Below are 15,114 nucleotides of genomic sequence, written 5' to 3' on the forward strand. Positions count from 1 at the left end.
AAAAAAATTTGTATTTTTAGTAGAGACAGGGTTTCACCATGTTGGCCAGACTGGTCTCAAACTCCTGACATCAAGTGACCCAACCGCCTCAGCCTCCCAAAGTGCTGGGATTACAGGCCTGAGACACCATGCTTGGCCCCCTTGGCTTTATTTTTAAAGAGAGACCCCTTGAACCTTGAAAACCAAGGAGGTAGACTTGAAGCTTGTATCATTACCAAAGAAAAAAGTAAAATCTTAAGAAACTCCATAGGCTTTTTAAAGAAACATGCAGAGTAGGAAATAGACTACCCTAGGCTGGGTACAGTGGCTCACACCTGTAATCCGAACACTTTGAGAAGCTGAGGTAGGAGGATCACTTAAGCCTAGGAAGTAAAGGCTTCAGTGAGCTGTGATCTTGCCACTGAACTCCATCCTGAGCAACAGAGTGAGACCCTGTCTCAAAAGAAGAAAAAAAGAGGTCGGGCGCGGTGGCTCAAGCCTATAATCCCAGCACTTTAAGAGGCCAAAGTGGGCGGTTCATGCAGTCAGGAGATCAAGGCTGGGTGTGGTGGCTCACGCCTGTAATCCCAGCACTTTGGGAGGCCGAGGTGGGTGGATCACCTGAGGTCAGGAGTTTGAGACCAGCCTGGCTAAGATGGTGAAACCCCATCTCTACTAAAAATACAAAAATTAAACGAGGTGCGGTGGTTCACACCTGTAATCTCAACACTGGGAGACCAAAGTGGGTGGATCACCTGAGGTAAGGAGTTTGAGACCAGCCTGGCCAACATGGTGAAACCCCGTCTCTACTAAAAATACGAAAATTAGCCAGGCATGGTGGTTGTATACCTGTAATCCCAGCTGCTCTGGAGGCTGAAGAATGAGAATCGCTTGAACCCGGGAGGTGGAAGTTGCAGTGACCTGAGATCATGCCACTGCACTCCAGCCTGGGTGACAGAGTGAGACTCCCTCTCAAAAAAAAAAAAATTAGCTGGGTGTGGTGGTGGGTGCCTGTAATCCAAGATACTCGGGAGGCTGAGGCAGGAGGAATGCTTGAATCGGGAAGCAGAGGTTGCAGTTAGCCGAGATTGCGCCACTGCACTCCAGATCTGGTGACAAAGCAAGACTTGGTCTCAGAAAAAAAAAAAGTCCTTGAGAAAGGCACGTTAGCATAGTGAGCAAGAGTATGGTCTTTGCAGTGTTATGTGTTAGGTTCATATCATTATTGCCTTAGTAGCTATGTGATCTTGATTAGTTTTGCACATACAGTTAACCATTGGTGATCTTAAGCAACCTTATCTCATATATACCATATTGGTAAAAGAACACTTCCCACTTATGGCATTGATAGAGGAACAAGATAAAATGTGTCTAAAGCACTTAGAACTAAGTACTTAGCACACAGTAAGTAATAAATATTAGTTGGCCAGGCACGGTGGCTGACGCCTGTAATCCCAGCACTTTGGGAGGCCGAGGCGGGTGAATCACGAGGTCAGGAGTTTGAGACCAGCCTGGCCAACATGGTGAAACCTCATCTCTACTAAAAATACAAAAATTTAGCTGGCCATAGTGGCAGGTGCCTGTATTCCCAGCTACTCAGGAGGCTGAGGCAGGAGAATCTGTTGAACCGAGGAGGTGGAGGTTGCATTCGTTGTCATTATTGTTATGCTAAATCTCTTTTTTTTTTTTCTCTACAGCTTGTTTTCACTTGCTTTTTTAAAGACAGAAGGCTCATGGTGCAAATTGTTGTTTCCAGGTGAGTACATTTTGAGATTTTAAAATTCGGCTTGAAATGATGAGGGCTATAGAGGTGTGGCATGTGTCTGGAAGAATCAGGGTCCTTAGGTGCATCTTGCACAAATCCTTGCCTTCTGATCTCTAGTTCTGTGCCTAGCACTGCCCAATTTCCCAAGAACTTGACCCAATGAAGAGGTCCTTTGGGCCTCGAATGGTGGTGTGAGGACACTATTTATCCTTCACCCCTCAAAAATATTGTAACCGCCAGCCCTTTGCTTGCAGTGCGAGGGCTGGAGGCCTGGCAGAATGGGTGCTGATGGAGCTACAGGGGGAGATCGAGGCTCGCTACAGCACTGGATTAGCTGGAAACCTCCTGGGAGACCTACATTACACCACTGAGGTGAGGGGGCTTTTCTTTCCCTGCCTAATGCCTCAGGAAAGCAAGCTACACCAAGGTGGTGCTCCCAGGACCCAGAGTGAGGACTGCCTCAGGTTTGTTATTCAAGGTCTAGCTAATCTGCGATGCTCTCTGCTTGTTCTCCCCCTACCTCTGCAGTAGCAGGGAAATTTAATTTTGGGGAATCTGGAAAGCTCACATTTCTGAAAGTGGAAATTATCTTATGTGGGGCTAGAAAGTAAAAATGGCACATGGGTGGGTGGTCCAGTGTGGCTGCTCCACAATGGCAGAGCCAAACCAGGGAGTGGAGGTGCCAGCAGAGCCTGCCAGGAGCAGCTTTAGGAGGCGCCTGAGTGTCATGGCCTTGCCCCGAACCTCAGGAATCTCGTTCTTGTTCTGCCGAAGGGAACCCCTGTGCTGATCGTGGGCCATCACATCCTGTATGGGAAAATCATCCACCTGGAGAGACCCTTCGCAGTCCTTGTCAAACACACTCCTGGGGATCAGGACTGTGATGAGCTTGGCCGCGAGACTGGCACCCGGTACCTGGTGACAGCACTCATCAAAGACAAGATCCTTTTCAAAACCCGCCCCAAGCCCATTATCACCAACGTCCCCAAGAAAGTATGAAAGAACCTCGGATTTTCCCTAGAGAGCGGCCAACTCCTTGGACTCGTGCTCCGCTGCCACCTCGAGGACGGCTCGACGGTTCCCTGGGACCACAGGGGGGTCCTGTTCTCAATACAGGCCACCCACTGGGTGTGAACTCGGATCCCTTCCTTATGGCGGCCGGTTCTCTTGGTGGAAATCTGGCCCCATTTCCAAGGAACCCATCTCCTTTTCCAGCTTCATCAGGCTCACTGGCTTCAAATCCAGCACCTTTCCCAGCTGGTGCTCGTGACCCAAGTATGGCTGCTTTTCCAAGAGGGATGAATCCCACTGGCACAGGTGCAGTTTCTTTCCCAAGGCCTGGTGGCCTCTTGGGGCCAGGCCCAGGCCCCACTCTAAACCCTAGGACAGGGACTCTGCCAGGCCCAGGGCCTCTGTCTAACCCCAGGTTAGGGGGTCTCCCAGGACCAGGTCCTATGTCCAACCCAAGAGCAGGTGGTCTCCTAGGAGCAGGTCCTGACCCCAGAACTGGTGGTCCCATAGGCCCTGGATCTGGACCTAACCTGAGAGCAGGTGTTCTGTTGACCTCTGGGAATGGTCCTCCCAATCCTAGGCCAGTTGGCCTGGGCCCAGGACCAAACCCCAATCTGAGATCAGGCTTTTTAGGGACAAACCCTGTCCCCAGGTCAGGTGTGTTTCCAGGCCCAGGCCTTGGGCCCAACCCAAGACCAAGTGGCCTGGGCCCGGGCCCTAATCTAGATGCCAGAGCAGGTGGCCTCTTGGGCACAGGATCTGGTCTTAACTTAAGAATGGCTGGACCTCAAGGCCTCGATCTTGCCCCCATTCTAAGAGCAGCAGGTCTTTTAGGAGCAAATTCAGCTTCTTTCTCACAGGTTTCTGGAAACATGGGCACAAGCCCATCCTCCATGGCAAGAGTACCTGGGCCCATGGGCCCAAACTCGGGTCCTGGCTCTCGGGGAATTGGCCTTCCAGGGCCAAATCCATCTCCCATGTCAAGGGCTCCTGGCCCCATAGGCCCTAATTCAGCTCATTTCTCAAGGCCAGGTGGCCCCATGGGGGTAAATGCCAATTCTTTTCCCAGGGGAGCAGGTTCATCTGCCTTTTCTCAGTCTTCTGGCACATTGGCATCAAACCCAGCTACCTTCCAAAGGTCTGCTGGCCTCCAGGGCTCAAATCCAACCATTTTCCCAAGAGCCTCTGGGCCACTTGGCCCCAACCCAGCTAACTTCCCAAGGGCCGCTGGCCTGCAGGGTCCAAGTCCAACTACCCTCCCAAGGTCTACTGGCCCATTAGGCCCTGGTCAAGTTACTTTCCCCAGGCCAGCTGCCGGGCATCTGGGCCCTTCTCCAGTTGGCCCTGTGGGTATCAACCCAGCTCCTTTCACAAGGCCAACTGGGACCCTCGGTCTCAACCCAGCTTCCTTTCCAAGGATCAATGGCCCTGCAGGCAAGAGTTTCGTCCCATTTCCTAGAGTGGGGAGCCTCCCTGGCACAAACCCAGCTGCTTTCCCCAGACCAGGGGGTCCAATGGCTACAATGTACCCAAATGGAATGTTACCCCCTTAAACACCGTTTTCCCTCCAGGACCACCTTGGTTTCTAGGCACTGTGGTTCTCGGCAGGGGCTGTCTTAGGTAAAAGGGTAGTTGTGGAGCTACAGTCTGAAGAACATAGCTGGGGCTCAAGTTCAAATGAGCCATCTTTTCCTCTGCGTTTTCTTGACTGAAGGTGAGATGTTATTTGTGGCATGTGAACTGTGGCAGGTGGGAATAATCCTGGCCTTGAGAGAAAGGATCTCCAGCCTCCCAGAAGCCTGCTGTGCTTTCATCCCACAGCTTTCTGCCCATTGTTTCTTACTAGTTTCTTGAATTGTTCTTGTGGACTTTTCCTCAGGGATACATTGGCCTGCAGGTCCCAGTTCACATGTAGTCCCCTGCTCACCATTGGAGAATCAGCTCACTGCTCTCTAGAAACGTGGCGTTGGTGAACGGACCATGCTTCCGTAGCTCTGACCTGGGCAGCTTGGACCTGGTCATCCTCTACTGCCATACCTTTCGCTGGGGGCTTGAACACAGAACAGGGAGATGGACAACCACTTCAAAGATCTACTGAATGCAGTTTCTGCTTGACTGACTAGGCCTGCAGCTCCCTTCTCCTGGGACTTAGAGGTGGCCAGATTTAAGGCCCCTCTACTCATCCAACTCCCTCTTCACTGGTACTCCCAATCAAAGAACCTCAAAGTTTAAACTGATGTGGATGGGAATATGGGAATTGGGGTGGGGGTGGGGGATGAAGGGAAGAAATCACTGTGCTTTGTTCAGCCTGGTGTGCAAGGATGGTTGGTGGTTTTCCTGCATTGTATCTTTTCTTACTGTTTCTTTAATAAATGGGATGAGAGGGCTGCCCGTGTCACTGTGTTTTGTTACCTGTTTCTTAGGGAAGTTAGTTTGCTTTTCATTGTTTCAGCTTGGCTACAGTCTTACATCATGTTGGTTAAAATGCTTATGCTTCAAGAGGAAGCAAGCTTTGGTTTTTAGCCTTAGCAAGGGCCCATTCATCTGCCAGTTATTTCACCAAAGACCCTCTCTCTACACTAAAAGTTAAGCCCCCATGGGTGTAGTTACCAGGATGGACATTGTCCAGGTCTTGAGTCACACCTGACTAAACTTTGTATTTTAAGTCCCTCTTTGGGAACTGGAATAAAGAGCTAGGTTTCATTAAGTACAAAGAAGTAGTAGTTCCGAGATAACCAGCATATGTGAGAATCTTTATTTTGACAAATAAGTGCAGTATAAAAAACTTGACCTGAAAATTAAAAAAAAAAAAAAGGGTAAAAATAAATATGTTTACAAATTATTGTAGAAACAATACAAAAGAGGATTAGAATTCTCAATGAGGAAAAACCAAAATGCGTCCAATTGTATAAAGGCTCTTCCCTTGCAAGAAACGGGGATAAAGCTGAAGACCCAGTTTGGTTTTGCTGCTGAAAAATGTACAAAATAACTTAGAAAAACCAGTCGAGGTCAAACGTTGTGAGCCCACTACCTGTACCTGCCTATTTTTGATTTGAGGAAAGTTGATGACCACAGTGCAAGGCAGAGCTGATGGTAGGACAGCCAGGAGAGCCTGACATCCTACATTAATCTTCAAGTAAATGCTGAAGAAAAGCCCTTAGCGAAGTCTGAACTCTGCACTTGGCTGACCGGATTTCCTCCATTCTAATGCTCAAAATAGTTTACTTCTTGGCCAGCATAACGATTGCCTGGATCAGCTGCCTTAGCAAATGCCTGCTGCCTTCCAGCCTTCATGGGTTGGGTCTGATGTCAACCAGCAGTCTTACCAGAAACTCGAGGTCTGTGTGATGTGGCAACTGTTAGCTACACCTGGAAACCCTTGAGTTCATAGGAGATGAAGGAAAGCACCAGGGTTTGCCCATCTGTGGCTCAGAGCACACCTTGTGTCTTTGTAGGAAGCACCTGGGTACACTTGAGGCTTGCCCTCGTCTGCTGTCCACCTCAGTGCTGGTTCTGCACGGGTTAGCTGGCCTCTGAGAAAGGACATTTGGAGGGCAAGCCAGCAACCCCTAAGTCAAAGGCTTAGTCAGGATCCCAGGTTTAAACTCCAACACTGAGAACAGCCTGGATTGCAAGTCACTGGAAAATGGCTTCCCTCATTCCCCAAAAGCAGCAGAGGGAAAACAGCCAAAAACAGCCTCAGGAGGCATGAGAGAGAAAGCAACCTTAGGATGTAGGAACCAGTTTCATCTCCTAGTTTGGTTTCTGGAAAGAAGCAAGCAAATGCAGTGACTGTCACAACTGGGCTGTAAGAATTGCCTGGAGAAGCCACTGAGGAGAATGGATGTTCTCAAAGATAACCATTTTGGATTTGAGAGTTCACTTTGGGAACACCGAAAAGCTTTCCATTAGAGATGATTGTCAAGAACAGTAGCCTGAAAGTCACACATGCTAACCCGGCTGCCAAGGAATCTGTCCAAGCAGCTCCAAGATTGTAGCCAATTTGATCAGAGGCTCCTCATAGTTCCCATATGTGCTGAGAACACGCTTGCCTCCTGCTGAGGGTTCTATAAGAGCCCAGGCTCCGCCCCAATTGCCACCTTGAAAAACTTACCCATGATGATGAGGGTAGAAGAGGTGACTGCAGTGTTACCTCAAAAAATATGCCTTTGAAGAAAGTGAAGTGGAGTGTGTCTCAGCCTCAGATCAGAGCTGAATTTGAGAGGAATTCAGGAGTATACAGGTTAAAATACCCAAAACTTCACTACTTTTCTGAACATGTTGGGGCTTAATCTTTTTATCTCCCCAGCAGAGATCACAGACAAGCTAAGAACCCATCTAGACGTCTGAGCAATTTCCAGGTGGAACACCCAAGGCCTCTGTATAGCTTATGGCCTCCTTTAGCACCACCACAATCTCTTTGTTCCTCCTGGCACTTTCCTTTTTAATGTACACTTTTAAAAGCAGTTCAGTGCTAACTCCCTGCTGGTTTGGCTCATCCCTGGAATGCTGATGTGGAGTGGGGTATCTCACATGAAGCACCATTCCTGGACCCTGTTTTCTGATGCCCAAAGATCAGGCTTCTGGGCCTTGTATCTCAGGCGCAATCTTATTGCATTGATGACTACTTAGGGGTGGGGTGGGGGTGACATACACTAACCGGCCCAGCTCGCTCAGTAGAAATTCTCCTGCCACCTCTGGTTGTGTTCAGATGGGCTGGGAGAACCTCTTTCCACAGGTGGCCATCACTCAGGTACCTATCACAAGTTGCCACTGAATGGGACTTACTTGGTTTAGCGCACTTCTGAGTGCCCTCTGGAGCCCAGGGGGAGACTACTGCCTATGTGCAGATGCAAGCAGACAGGCAATCTGAAAACACAGAATCCCCTGCAGCCCTGCACCTAGGGGGATCAGTGTTGCCCCCTCTAAACAGAGCTGCCAGGCCATACTACATCACCATTCTTTGCATTTTAGATTTGTCCTTTGGACCATTAAGAGACTCAAACACAGCACTCCCTCCTCCCTCCCACCCCATCTTTTCTCTTCCATTCCCCTTCCCTCCCTTACCCATTGCACTTTACCCGCTCTGCTTGGGGGCCATGTCACACCTCAGCAAAAGCCAAGCTATACTGCTCCGGCTTCTTCCCACATCGCCGGGCAATGATGGCCAGATACAGCATGAGGAGGGCCACCCAGTAGCAGCCGTACAGGATAGCCCCAGAGACAAGGAAGGCTAGCTCCGTCTCACTGAACAGGTCCTGGCAATAAGCTGTGTAGGCCAGCCCTCCCAGGAGAACTGCCACCCAGATGGACACAGGGATGAGGCCGATGAAGTTCACCACAATGGTTTTTCGGCCAGAGGTGCCCCAGCCGGACTTGTTGATGGTAGCAATGGCAAAGATTTTGGCCGGCAGAAGGCTGGACATATAGAGGAGGGAGTAGAGGGACATGAAGATCATCTCTGCATTGCCCCGAAGGAAGCAGGCATAGGTGGCCTTGATAATGCCCACCAGCTGCACCGTCAGCAGGAAGAGGAGAATGTTCCAGATGCGGCCCCGGTAGAAAAGCTGTATGACCGTGGCGATGAGGAAGAAGGGGAAGAAACCTGTGACCACTGACTCGTAGGTCATCCAGAGGTGGTGCTTATGGAACCACAGAGAGTTGTAGAGCCACTCCCGGAAGTAAGACTTGCTCCAGCGGGTTTGCTGGTTGAGCCACCGGAGGTACTTAGTGGGGGTCTCTGTGAGGCACTTGGAGCGTGCAGTATACTTAGTTCGGTAGCCAAGGCTGAGAACTCGGTTGGTGAGGTGCCGGTCATCCCCGAAGCTGCACTTGCTGCCTAGGAACTTCTGATGGTACCAGTCCTCCAGGAACTGCTGGAGGAGGCTGTTGCGGTACATGCCCAAGGGCCCGCTAATACACTGCACGCAGCCAAAGTAGGACTGGCAGGCCCTCTCCACGTTGAAGGCCATCCAGTACCGCACGCTGCTCAGGAAGGAAATCCATGAGTCGTACTTGTTGAGGATCTGCAAGGGAATAGAGATGCTGGGCCTCCTCACCTAAGGACGCACGCCCGGAGGACAGACATTTAGAGACCACGAGGCCTCCTTACCATGGCTTCTGTGGCCCACTGCTCAGATTCCTGGCCATCGGTTCCTTTGGAGCTGGTAAACCTGAGGCTTAAAGGAGCTAACCACTCGCAATCACTGTCCCAAGCACCAGCTCTGCCTCCCTACTGTGTCATCTCATCTGCAGAGATTTTCCCCACTAAGCGGCTCTAGCAGTCAAAGCCACCTTCAGTCTCAGGAGGCAGCCTGTGGTGGTGGCAGAGAAGGGGGCTTGGGAAGAATGCAAGACACCACCACAGCCACCTGTTGTGAGCTTTTTGTGGCTGGAAAGTAACTAGGGGACCTGGGAGGCTGCTTCAGTATCTCGGGCAGATTGGGCTCCTTATTCTTACCGTATTGACCAGAGCTCTTCAGCCCATCCCCTAAGAGCAAGGGCCTCTCAAGGCTCTGACTTGGGAGCTACCTGCTGCACCACCAGCCAAAAAGGAAGTACCTTCTAGGATATACGGCCTCAAAATACTGTGCCCCTCCTGCAGTATAGACTCTTCTCCATACCTGTTAAGTGACTTCCCCTCATGTGGAAGAAGAGCAAGAAAGGGGTTGGGCAGCGAGGGGGGGTGAGCCCTTTGGTGTCAGTGAAAATGCCAGGAAAGAACCTCCCCACAAATACTAGAAAGTACCCATTTCCCAGGAGGCACACCCAGCTGGATTAGGAAAGAGTCCAGACCCTCCCCCAGATAGCCCTGGTCTCATCTTACTTGGACATCTCCCCGACTCCCCTACTTGGGGATCCTCCTCCAGGACTCGAAGCATCTCGATGGTGCAGGCTGGATCCAGCACAGTGTCAGAGTCGCACACCTGCAGAGGGAGTGCGCCGTCAGCCCATTCTGACCTCAGGCCTGCACACCCACCCCCCACCCCACTGCTAGGCTGCTCACTGCCTGAGAGACATAACCCCTTCTCACGTGACTCACTTCCAGCCTCTAGCTAAGAGATCTGCGCTACCAGAAGGTGCCAGAGGTAAAATGAAAGTAAAAGTGTTCAGCTGCCAGACTTGACAGCCACTAGGCTGAGAGGGAGAAACCCTGAAGACGGTAGGTGCCAGGCCTGGAAAGGGAGACATGCTTAGCACTGGATGCAAAAGATTGCTCTGGGGGGTCCTTCGGCAGAAGGGAAACATGTCGCTGAAATCAGATGGCAGGCACAGTAGGGTAGCCCAGGACTAACAGGCTACATATGGCCTTAAGTGACCCCAGAGTTAACCCCAGGGGTCCCCGCGTCAGCCTCTGACCCCTTGGACAACCCGCAGCCCAGTGGTGGTTACCAGACTACCTACTTAAAGGCACCTCCATGAGACCAGTAACAAGGCTGCTGGCCTCTGCACCCTCAACAGACTCCCTTGGCCGAGCCTCTCAGACCAGGGCACGGTATGGCTGAGGGCTCCCCCTGGAAGCTGCTCTGAATAGGCATGGAAGCTGCAGCAGCTGCCTCCAGGCAGACCCCAGGGCCAGCTCTGCCCAGCTCTTAGGAGGCTTATGGCCTGATTCTAACAGGTGGTCCCATAGGAGTTGAACCCAGGCCACTAGTTGCCCTAGTGGCTGACTCCTTTTCTGTTTTCTAAAAATTACTGAAGTGGTACAAAGAATCCAGTAAGCACTGGCCAGAAGAACTGGTTTACAGACCTGATTCGCTCTGTGGTCACTGTTAGGAGAGCAATGAAGAAATCCACAGATAAACCAAAACCCTGTTCTGCAGAAGCCTAAAATCCTTGTAATAAAATTACTGAGTAAGATTCCTGCAGGAAAGGAGGCTGCCTTTGACACCACAACCACACCCAGCTTTCTCTATGTTGGAGGACAGGGTGACCAGATAAGCAGTAGAAAGCTAAGGGGGAATCAGAACAGCCTTGGCACCAGGTTGAGTCCCTCATATGTGCTTCTTCCCACCTCCCCACCAGGCACATCCTTACATCCTGGTCCGTGCCTGGGAAGGGCCCAGGAAGCCTCAGGCCAGACTCCCAGAGCCTCCTCCATTTACAGGCCAAGACTCCCAGGGCTGCTGCTGTTGCTGCTGGTCTCACTGCTCCTCCCTGCCCCTGCGCTAGCCCATTCTTTTATATGCTGCTTTGCTTCCTTCAGTCCAGGGAGGTCTTTCTAACTGAGCAAGGTTAGGGGAAGAAGAGCTCTCGTGCCGCCTGGGTTTCCCCACTGGCCGAGGCAGAGTTCTGCCTCAGAGGGAGAGATACCTCCACAGCAGGCGGTTAGAAAACAGGCTGAGATCCAGCAAGCACTCACTAGCTCTGGCCCAAGGCAACCTTATGCAGTGGTCCCAGGGCCGTAAAGAGACAGCTCAGGTGCGTGAGCCTGTTTGCTGATCCACCGGAACCCAGATGGCCAGGAAAGGGAGATGGGGTGGGTTGGGTGCGGGTTAGATCCTATGCTTGAAGGGAATAGATGACAAAGTCACTGTGGCTTGAGCCTGTGCCAGGGCTCAAGGGCTCTTCCCTAAGCATTTGGGTTTCCAGGAAAGTTTTATAAGGTCCCACGACCCCAAGTGAACTGCAGTCAAACACCCTGCTAGGCTCTCCTCACTCCCTCCATGACTGGGGAGCTCCTGGGCCTAGGAAGCCAGAAAAAGATAAACTTATGAACCCTCATGCAGAGACATCTGTCAAAAAAGCCAGACACACAATCTGAGTGAGCTAATTTCAGGTGGGTACACCAGAGAAAACGTAAATAGTATTAGAGGACTCCAAATGCTGTCACCCGACAGAGTTGGTACACAGGTGGGCTGGCAGGATAGCCACTGTGCCTTCAAGCACTGATGAAGTGATGGGCAGCACCCTACTCTGGCAGGCGTGGAGAAGGTCAGAGAACAGAGTCAGGAAGAGAGGCAGCATGGATGCCATCAAGAATCCTGGCTTAGGCCGGGCACGGTGGCTCATGCCTGTAATCCCAGAACTTTGGGAGGCTGAGGCGGACTGGTCAGCTGAGGTCAGGAGTTCAAGACCAGCCTGACCAACATGGAGAAACCCTGTCTCTACTAAAAGTACAAAAAGTAGCTGGGTGTCATGGTACACGCCTGTAATCCCAGCTACTCTACTCGGGAGGCTGAGGCAGGAGAATCACTTAAACTTGGGAGGCGGAGGTTGCAGTGAGCCAAGATCATGCCACCGCACTCCAGCCTGGGCAACAGAGTGAAACTGTGTCCCAAAAAAAAAAAAAATCTGGGCCTAGAAATCCAGGGTCCTAGGGTTTCTACTTTGTACTGAAGTATGTGGACTTTATCTTTTCAACCCTTGAGTGTTTTTAAATTTGAAGATGGAAACCATATCAACCTAGTACAGTTTCCAGGCTTATGTCAATGATTGCTTTGACCAAAGCTGGGTAGGGTTTAATCAGGGTCCCGGCCCTGCCGATGCTCCTACAGAAGGAAGCTGGTCATTCACACCTGTGTCTCTCACCTCCCAGGCATGACTTTGACACTAGGAAGAATGGGACTTTTTGGCCATAACTAGAATATTTTGAGTGTTTTTGAGGATGGCTTCTTTTGCTCTTCACCACGCTTTCTTATGAAGAGGTTCAGCTCCACATTGCCATCGCTGAAGCAGTGCTACATCACGGGTAAGAGCAGACATGAGACAGACAGCCTGGGCGCAAATCCCGGCTCTGCACCCTACTAGCCGTGGGACATTAGGCAAGTTACTTAGCTTCTCTGTGCTTTACTTTCACCTTCTGTGGGTGGAGAATAATAGTACTTATTCCCTGGGAGTGTTATGAGTATTAAAAGAGCTAACATGGAGTTGGGCACAGTGGCATATGTGCCTGTAGTCATGGCTACTAGGGAGGATGAGGTGGGAGGACTGCCCAAAGCCAGGATTTCGAGGCTATAGTGCATATTGATGATGCCTTCAGCCATTGCACTCCAGCCTGGGCAACATAGTGAGACCCTTTGTCTTTAAAAAATAATAAGGCCAGGCACGGTGGCTCACACCGGTAATCCCAGCACTTTGGGAGGCCGAGGCAGGCAGATCAAAAGGTCAGGAGTTCGCCGGGCGCGGTGGCTCAAGCCTGTAATCCCAGCACTTTGGGAGGCTGAGACGGGTGGATCACGAGGTCAGGAGATCGAGACCATCCTGGCTAACACGATGAAACCCCGTCTCTACTAAAAAATACAAAAGCTAGCCGGGCGAGGTGGCGGACGTCTGTAGTCCCAGCTACTCGGGAGGCTGAGGCAGGAGAATGGCGTAAACCCGGGAGGCGGAGCTTGCAGTGAGCTGAGATCCAGCCACTGCACTCCAGCCCGGGCGACAGAGCAAGACTCCGTCTCAAAAAAAAAAAAAAGAAAAAAAAAAGGTCAGGAGTTCAAGACCAGCCTGGCCAATATGGAGAAACCCCGTCTCTACTAAAAATACAAAAAACTTAGCTGGGCATGGTGGCGAATGCCTGTAATCCCAGCTACTCGGGAAGCTGAGGCAGGGGAATTGCTTGAACCTGGAAGGCGGAGCTTGCAGTGAGTTGAGATCACACCACTGCACTCCAGCCTGGGCAACAGAGTGAAACTCCATCTCAAATAAAATAAAAAACGTCATGAAGTACCTACAGTTGTGCCTGATAGCAAGTGACTGCTCTATACCCATTTGCTATTATTATTATTGGGACAGCAGTTAAGAGATATGCCCAAAATCACAGAGCTATGTAACAGCAAACCAAGATTCCACCCAGGTCTTTTGGCCCCTGGGACCACTGTTAAGAACCATTATGCCTGCTTGACCTCCTATTCTTTTTTTTTTTTTTTTTTTTTTTTTTGTGCAGGATATCTCGGCCTCAACTGCCAAGCTCCGCCTCCCAGGTTCATGCCATTCCTGCCTCAGCTCCCAAGTAGCCTGGGACTAACAGGTGGGCCGCCACACACCCGGCTAATTTGTATTTGTATTAGAGACGGGGCTTTCACGTGTTGAGCCAGGATGGTCTCGATCTCCTGACCTCATGATCCGCCTGCCTCGGCCTCCCAAAGTGTTAGGATTACAGCCATGAGCCACCGCGCCCAGCCGCCTTATTGCCTTCTTAAGTGCACGAGGTGTGTGCACAACCCAAGGGACCTAGACCAGACCTCAGATTCCTGGCGGAGAGTTTGCCAGGCTGTCCAGACATGTCCCCATGTACATACGCTTCTAGGGAGGCGCCCTTACCTGAATGTAGTCCACCGAATCGCCGAGGGCCTTGAAGGCTGTGTACATGACCTCGCGCTTGCCTCCCCACTTCTGCATGATGCACGAGAAGGTGCTGGCCCGCACCACATCCCGCACACGGTCCATGCCCTCCCGCAGGCTGGCCTCTGTCTCACCCTCGCCCGCCTCATGGAAGTTGCTGCGCCACACAAAGAAACCGGCCTGCTCAGTGCCACCCAGCACCTCATGGAAGATGTCCAGCATGTAGGCATCCTCCTGGCGGTTGCCGTCCACCACCATGACCACCTTGAGGTCAGGGAAGGAGATGCGCTGGGCCGAGCGCAGGCACTTGCGCAGGTAGTCAGGGTCCTCCTGGTATGCGGCAATGCACAGTGCCACCGAGCCCCGCCGCCGGGAGGGCAGCTTCAGGGCCTGGCCGGCCCGCCGCATGCGCCGGTGCTCCAGGAAGGCAAACAGGCTCTGAATGAGCAGGTGCAGGCCCAGGATGGCGCCGTACAGGCCGAAGGACAGGTAGTGCTTTTCCGTGTGGATGAACTGGTAGCCTGTCACATAGGCGGCCAGGATGCCACCCAGCACTGCCAGGGCAAACAGGCTGGTGCCCACCACACGCAGGGCTGTCGTCAGCTGCACCGGCATCTGGCGAGAGAAGGCAGGAGATGGAGGGTCAGGCAGGAGGCAGCATTTCCAGTCCGTGGGAGCAGGGGCATTCTCTGTTACTAGTGGACATGACCCACTAATCAAAACCGTCACCGTTACCGCCTACTGAGCGTAAGACTTGGTAGACTCAAGCCCGACTACTGGGGTTCAGATCCCAGCTCTGCCACTTGCTCTCTGTGCCCCCTTAGTCATGTCCTCTGTAAAATGTGGGTTTCAGGACTAACCTCAAGGCATCTTTGAGGGTTAAATGGGCAACATATACAAAGCCCTTAGTGTAGCACTGGGATAGACAAGCCAAGGCCCAGAGGGTCACGTGACACCTGCTGGTGGGTGGCATAACTGGGCTGTACCTGGCCCAAAGCGCTGAAGAGGTAAGCTTCAAGGGGGTGAGCCTGAGGCAGCTCTGGGCACCTGAAGGCCAGGGAGGTAGCCAGTGGCCTAAA

At 51.7% G+C, this 15,114-nt stretch overlaps 2 protein-coding genes across 5 annotated transcripts in view; one reads left to right on the plus strand and one right to left on the minus strand.

Annotated features, from left to right (window-relative positions):
- Positions 1-5,142, plus strand: part of LOC108514511 (chromosome transmission fidelity protein 8 homolog) — a 14,487-nt gene extending 9,345 nt beyond the window's left edge. For 2 of the 4 annotated variants that reach the window (XM_017850777.1, XM_017850774.1), the window contains exons 2-4: positions 1,677-1,735; positions 1,999-2,116; positions 2,519-5,142. In XM_017850777.1, the coding sequence (XP_017706266.1) occupies positions 1,713-1,735; positions 1,999-2,116; positions 2,519-2,743 (366 nt within the window). In that variant the 5' untranslated portion in view covers positions 1,677-1,712 and the 3' untranslated portion in view covers positions 2,744-5,142. Of the gene's footprint in view, positions 1-1,676; positions 1,736-1,998; positions 2,117-2,518 lie in introns of those variants that run through there. The other 2 variants (XR_001881228.1, XM_017850776.1) reach the window with 2 other exon arrangements.
- Positions 5,143-5,482: 340 nt separating this feature from the next.
- HAS3 (hyaluronan synthase 3) lies at positions 5,483-14,665 on the minus strand. The gene is made up of 3 exons (XM_017850778.1): positions 14,015-14,665; positions 9,599-9,681; positions 5,483-8,800 (listed from the first exon to the last, which is right to left on the minus strand). Exons 1-3 carry the CDS (start codon positions 14,648-14,650, stop codon positions 7,858-7,860), a joined length of 1,662 nt encoding a protein of 553 aa, XP_017706267.1. The 5' UTR covers positions 14,651-14,665; the 3' UTR covers positions 5,483-7,857.
- Positions 14,666-15,114: the final 449 nt, after the last annotated feature.

Source organism: Rhinopithecus bieti, unplaced genomic scaffold (genome assembly GCF_001698545.2).
Source record: "Rhinopithecus bieti isolate Rb0 unplaced genomic scaffold, ASM169854v2 scaffold_32081, whole genome shotgun sequence".
NCBI lineage: Eukaryota > Metazoa > Chordata > Mammalia > Primates > Cercopithecidae > Rhinopithecus > Rhinopithecus bieti.

What these genes read in the sequence shown, in the direction of transcription:
- HAS3 (XM_017850778.1), bottom strand. Translation starts at nt 14,650, where the DNA reads ATGCCGGTGCAGCTGACGACAGCCCTGCGTGTGGTGGGCACCAGCCTG. An exon ending in ATTCGGTGGACTACATTCAG is followed by an intron (nt 9,682 to 14,014) that starts GTAAGGGCGCCT and finishes CTCCCTCTGCAG; the next exon opens with GTGTGCGACTCTGACACTGT. An exon ending in GAGGATCCCCAAGTAGGGGA is followed by an intron (nt 8,801 to 9,598) that starts GTCGGGGAGATG and finishes GAGGAGGCCCAG; the next exon opens with CATCTCTATTCCCTTGCAGA.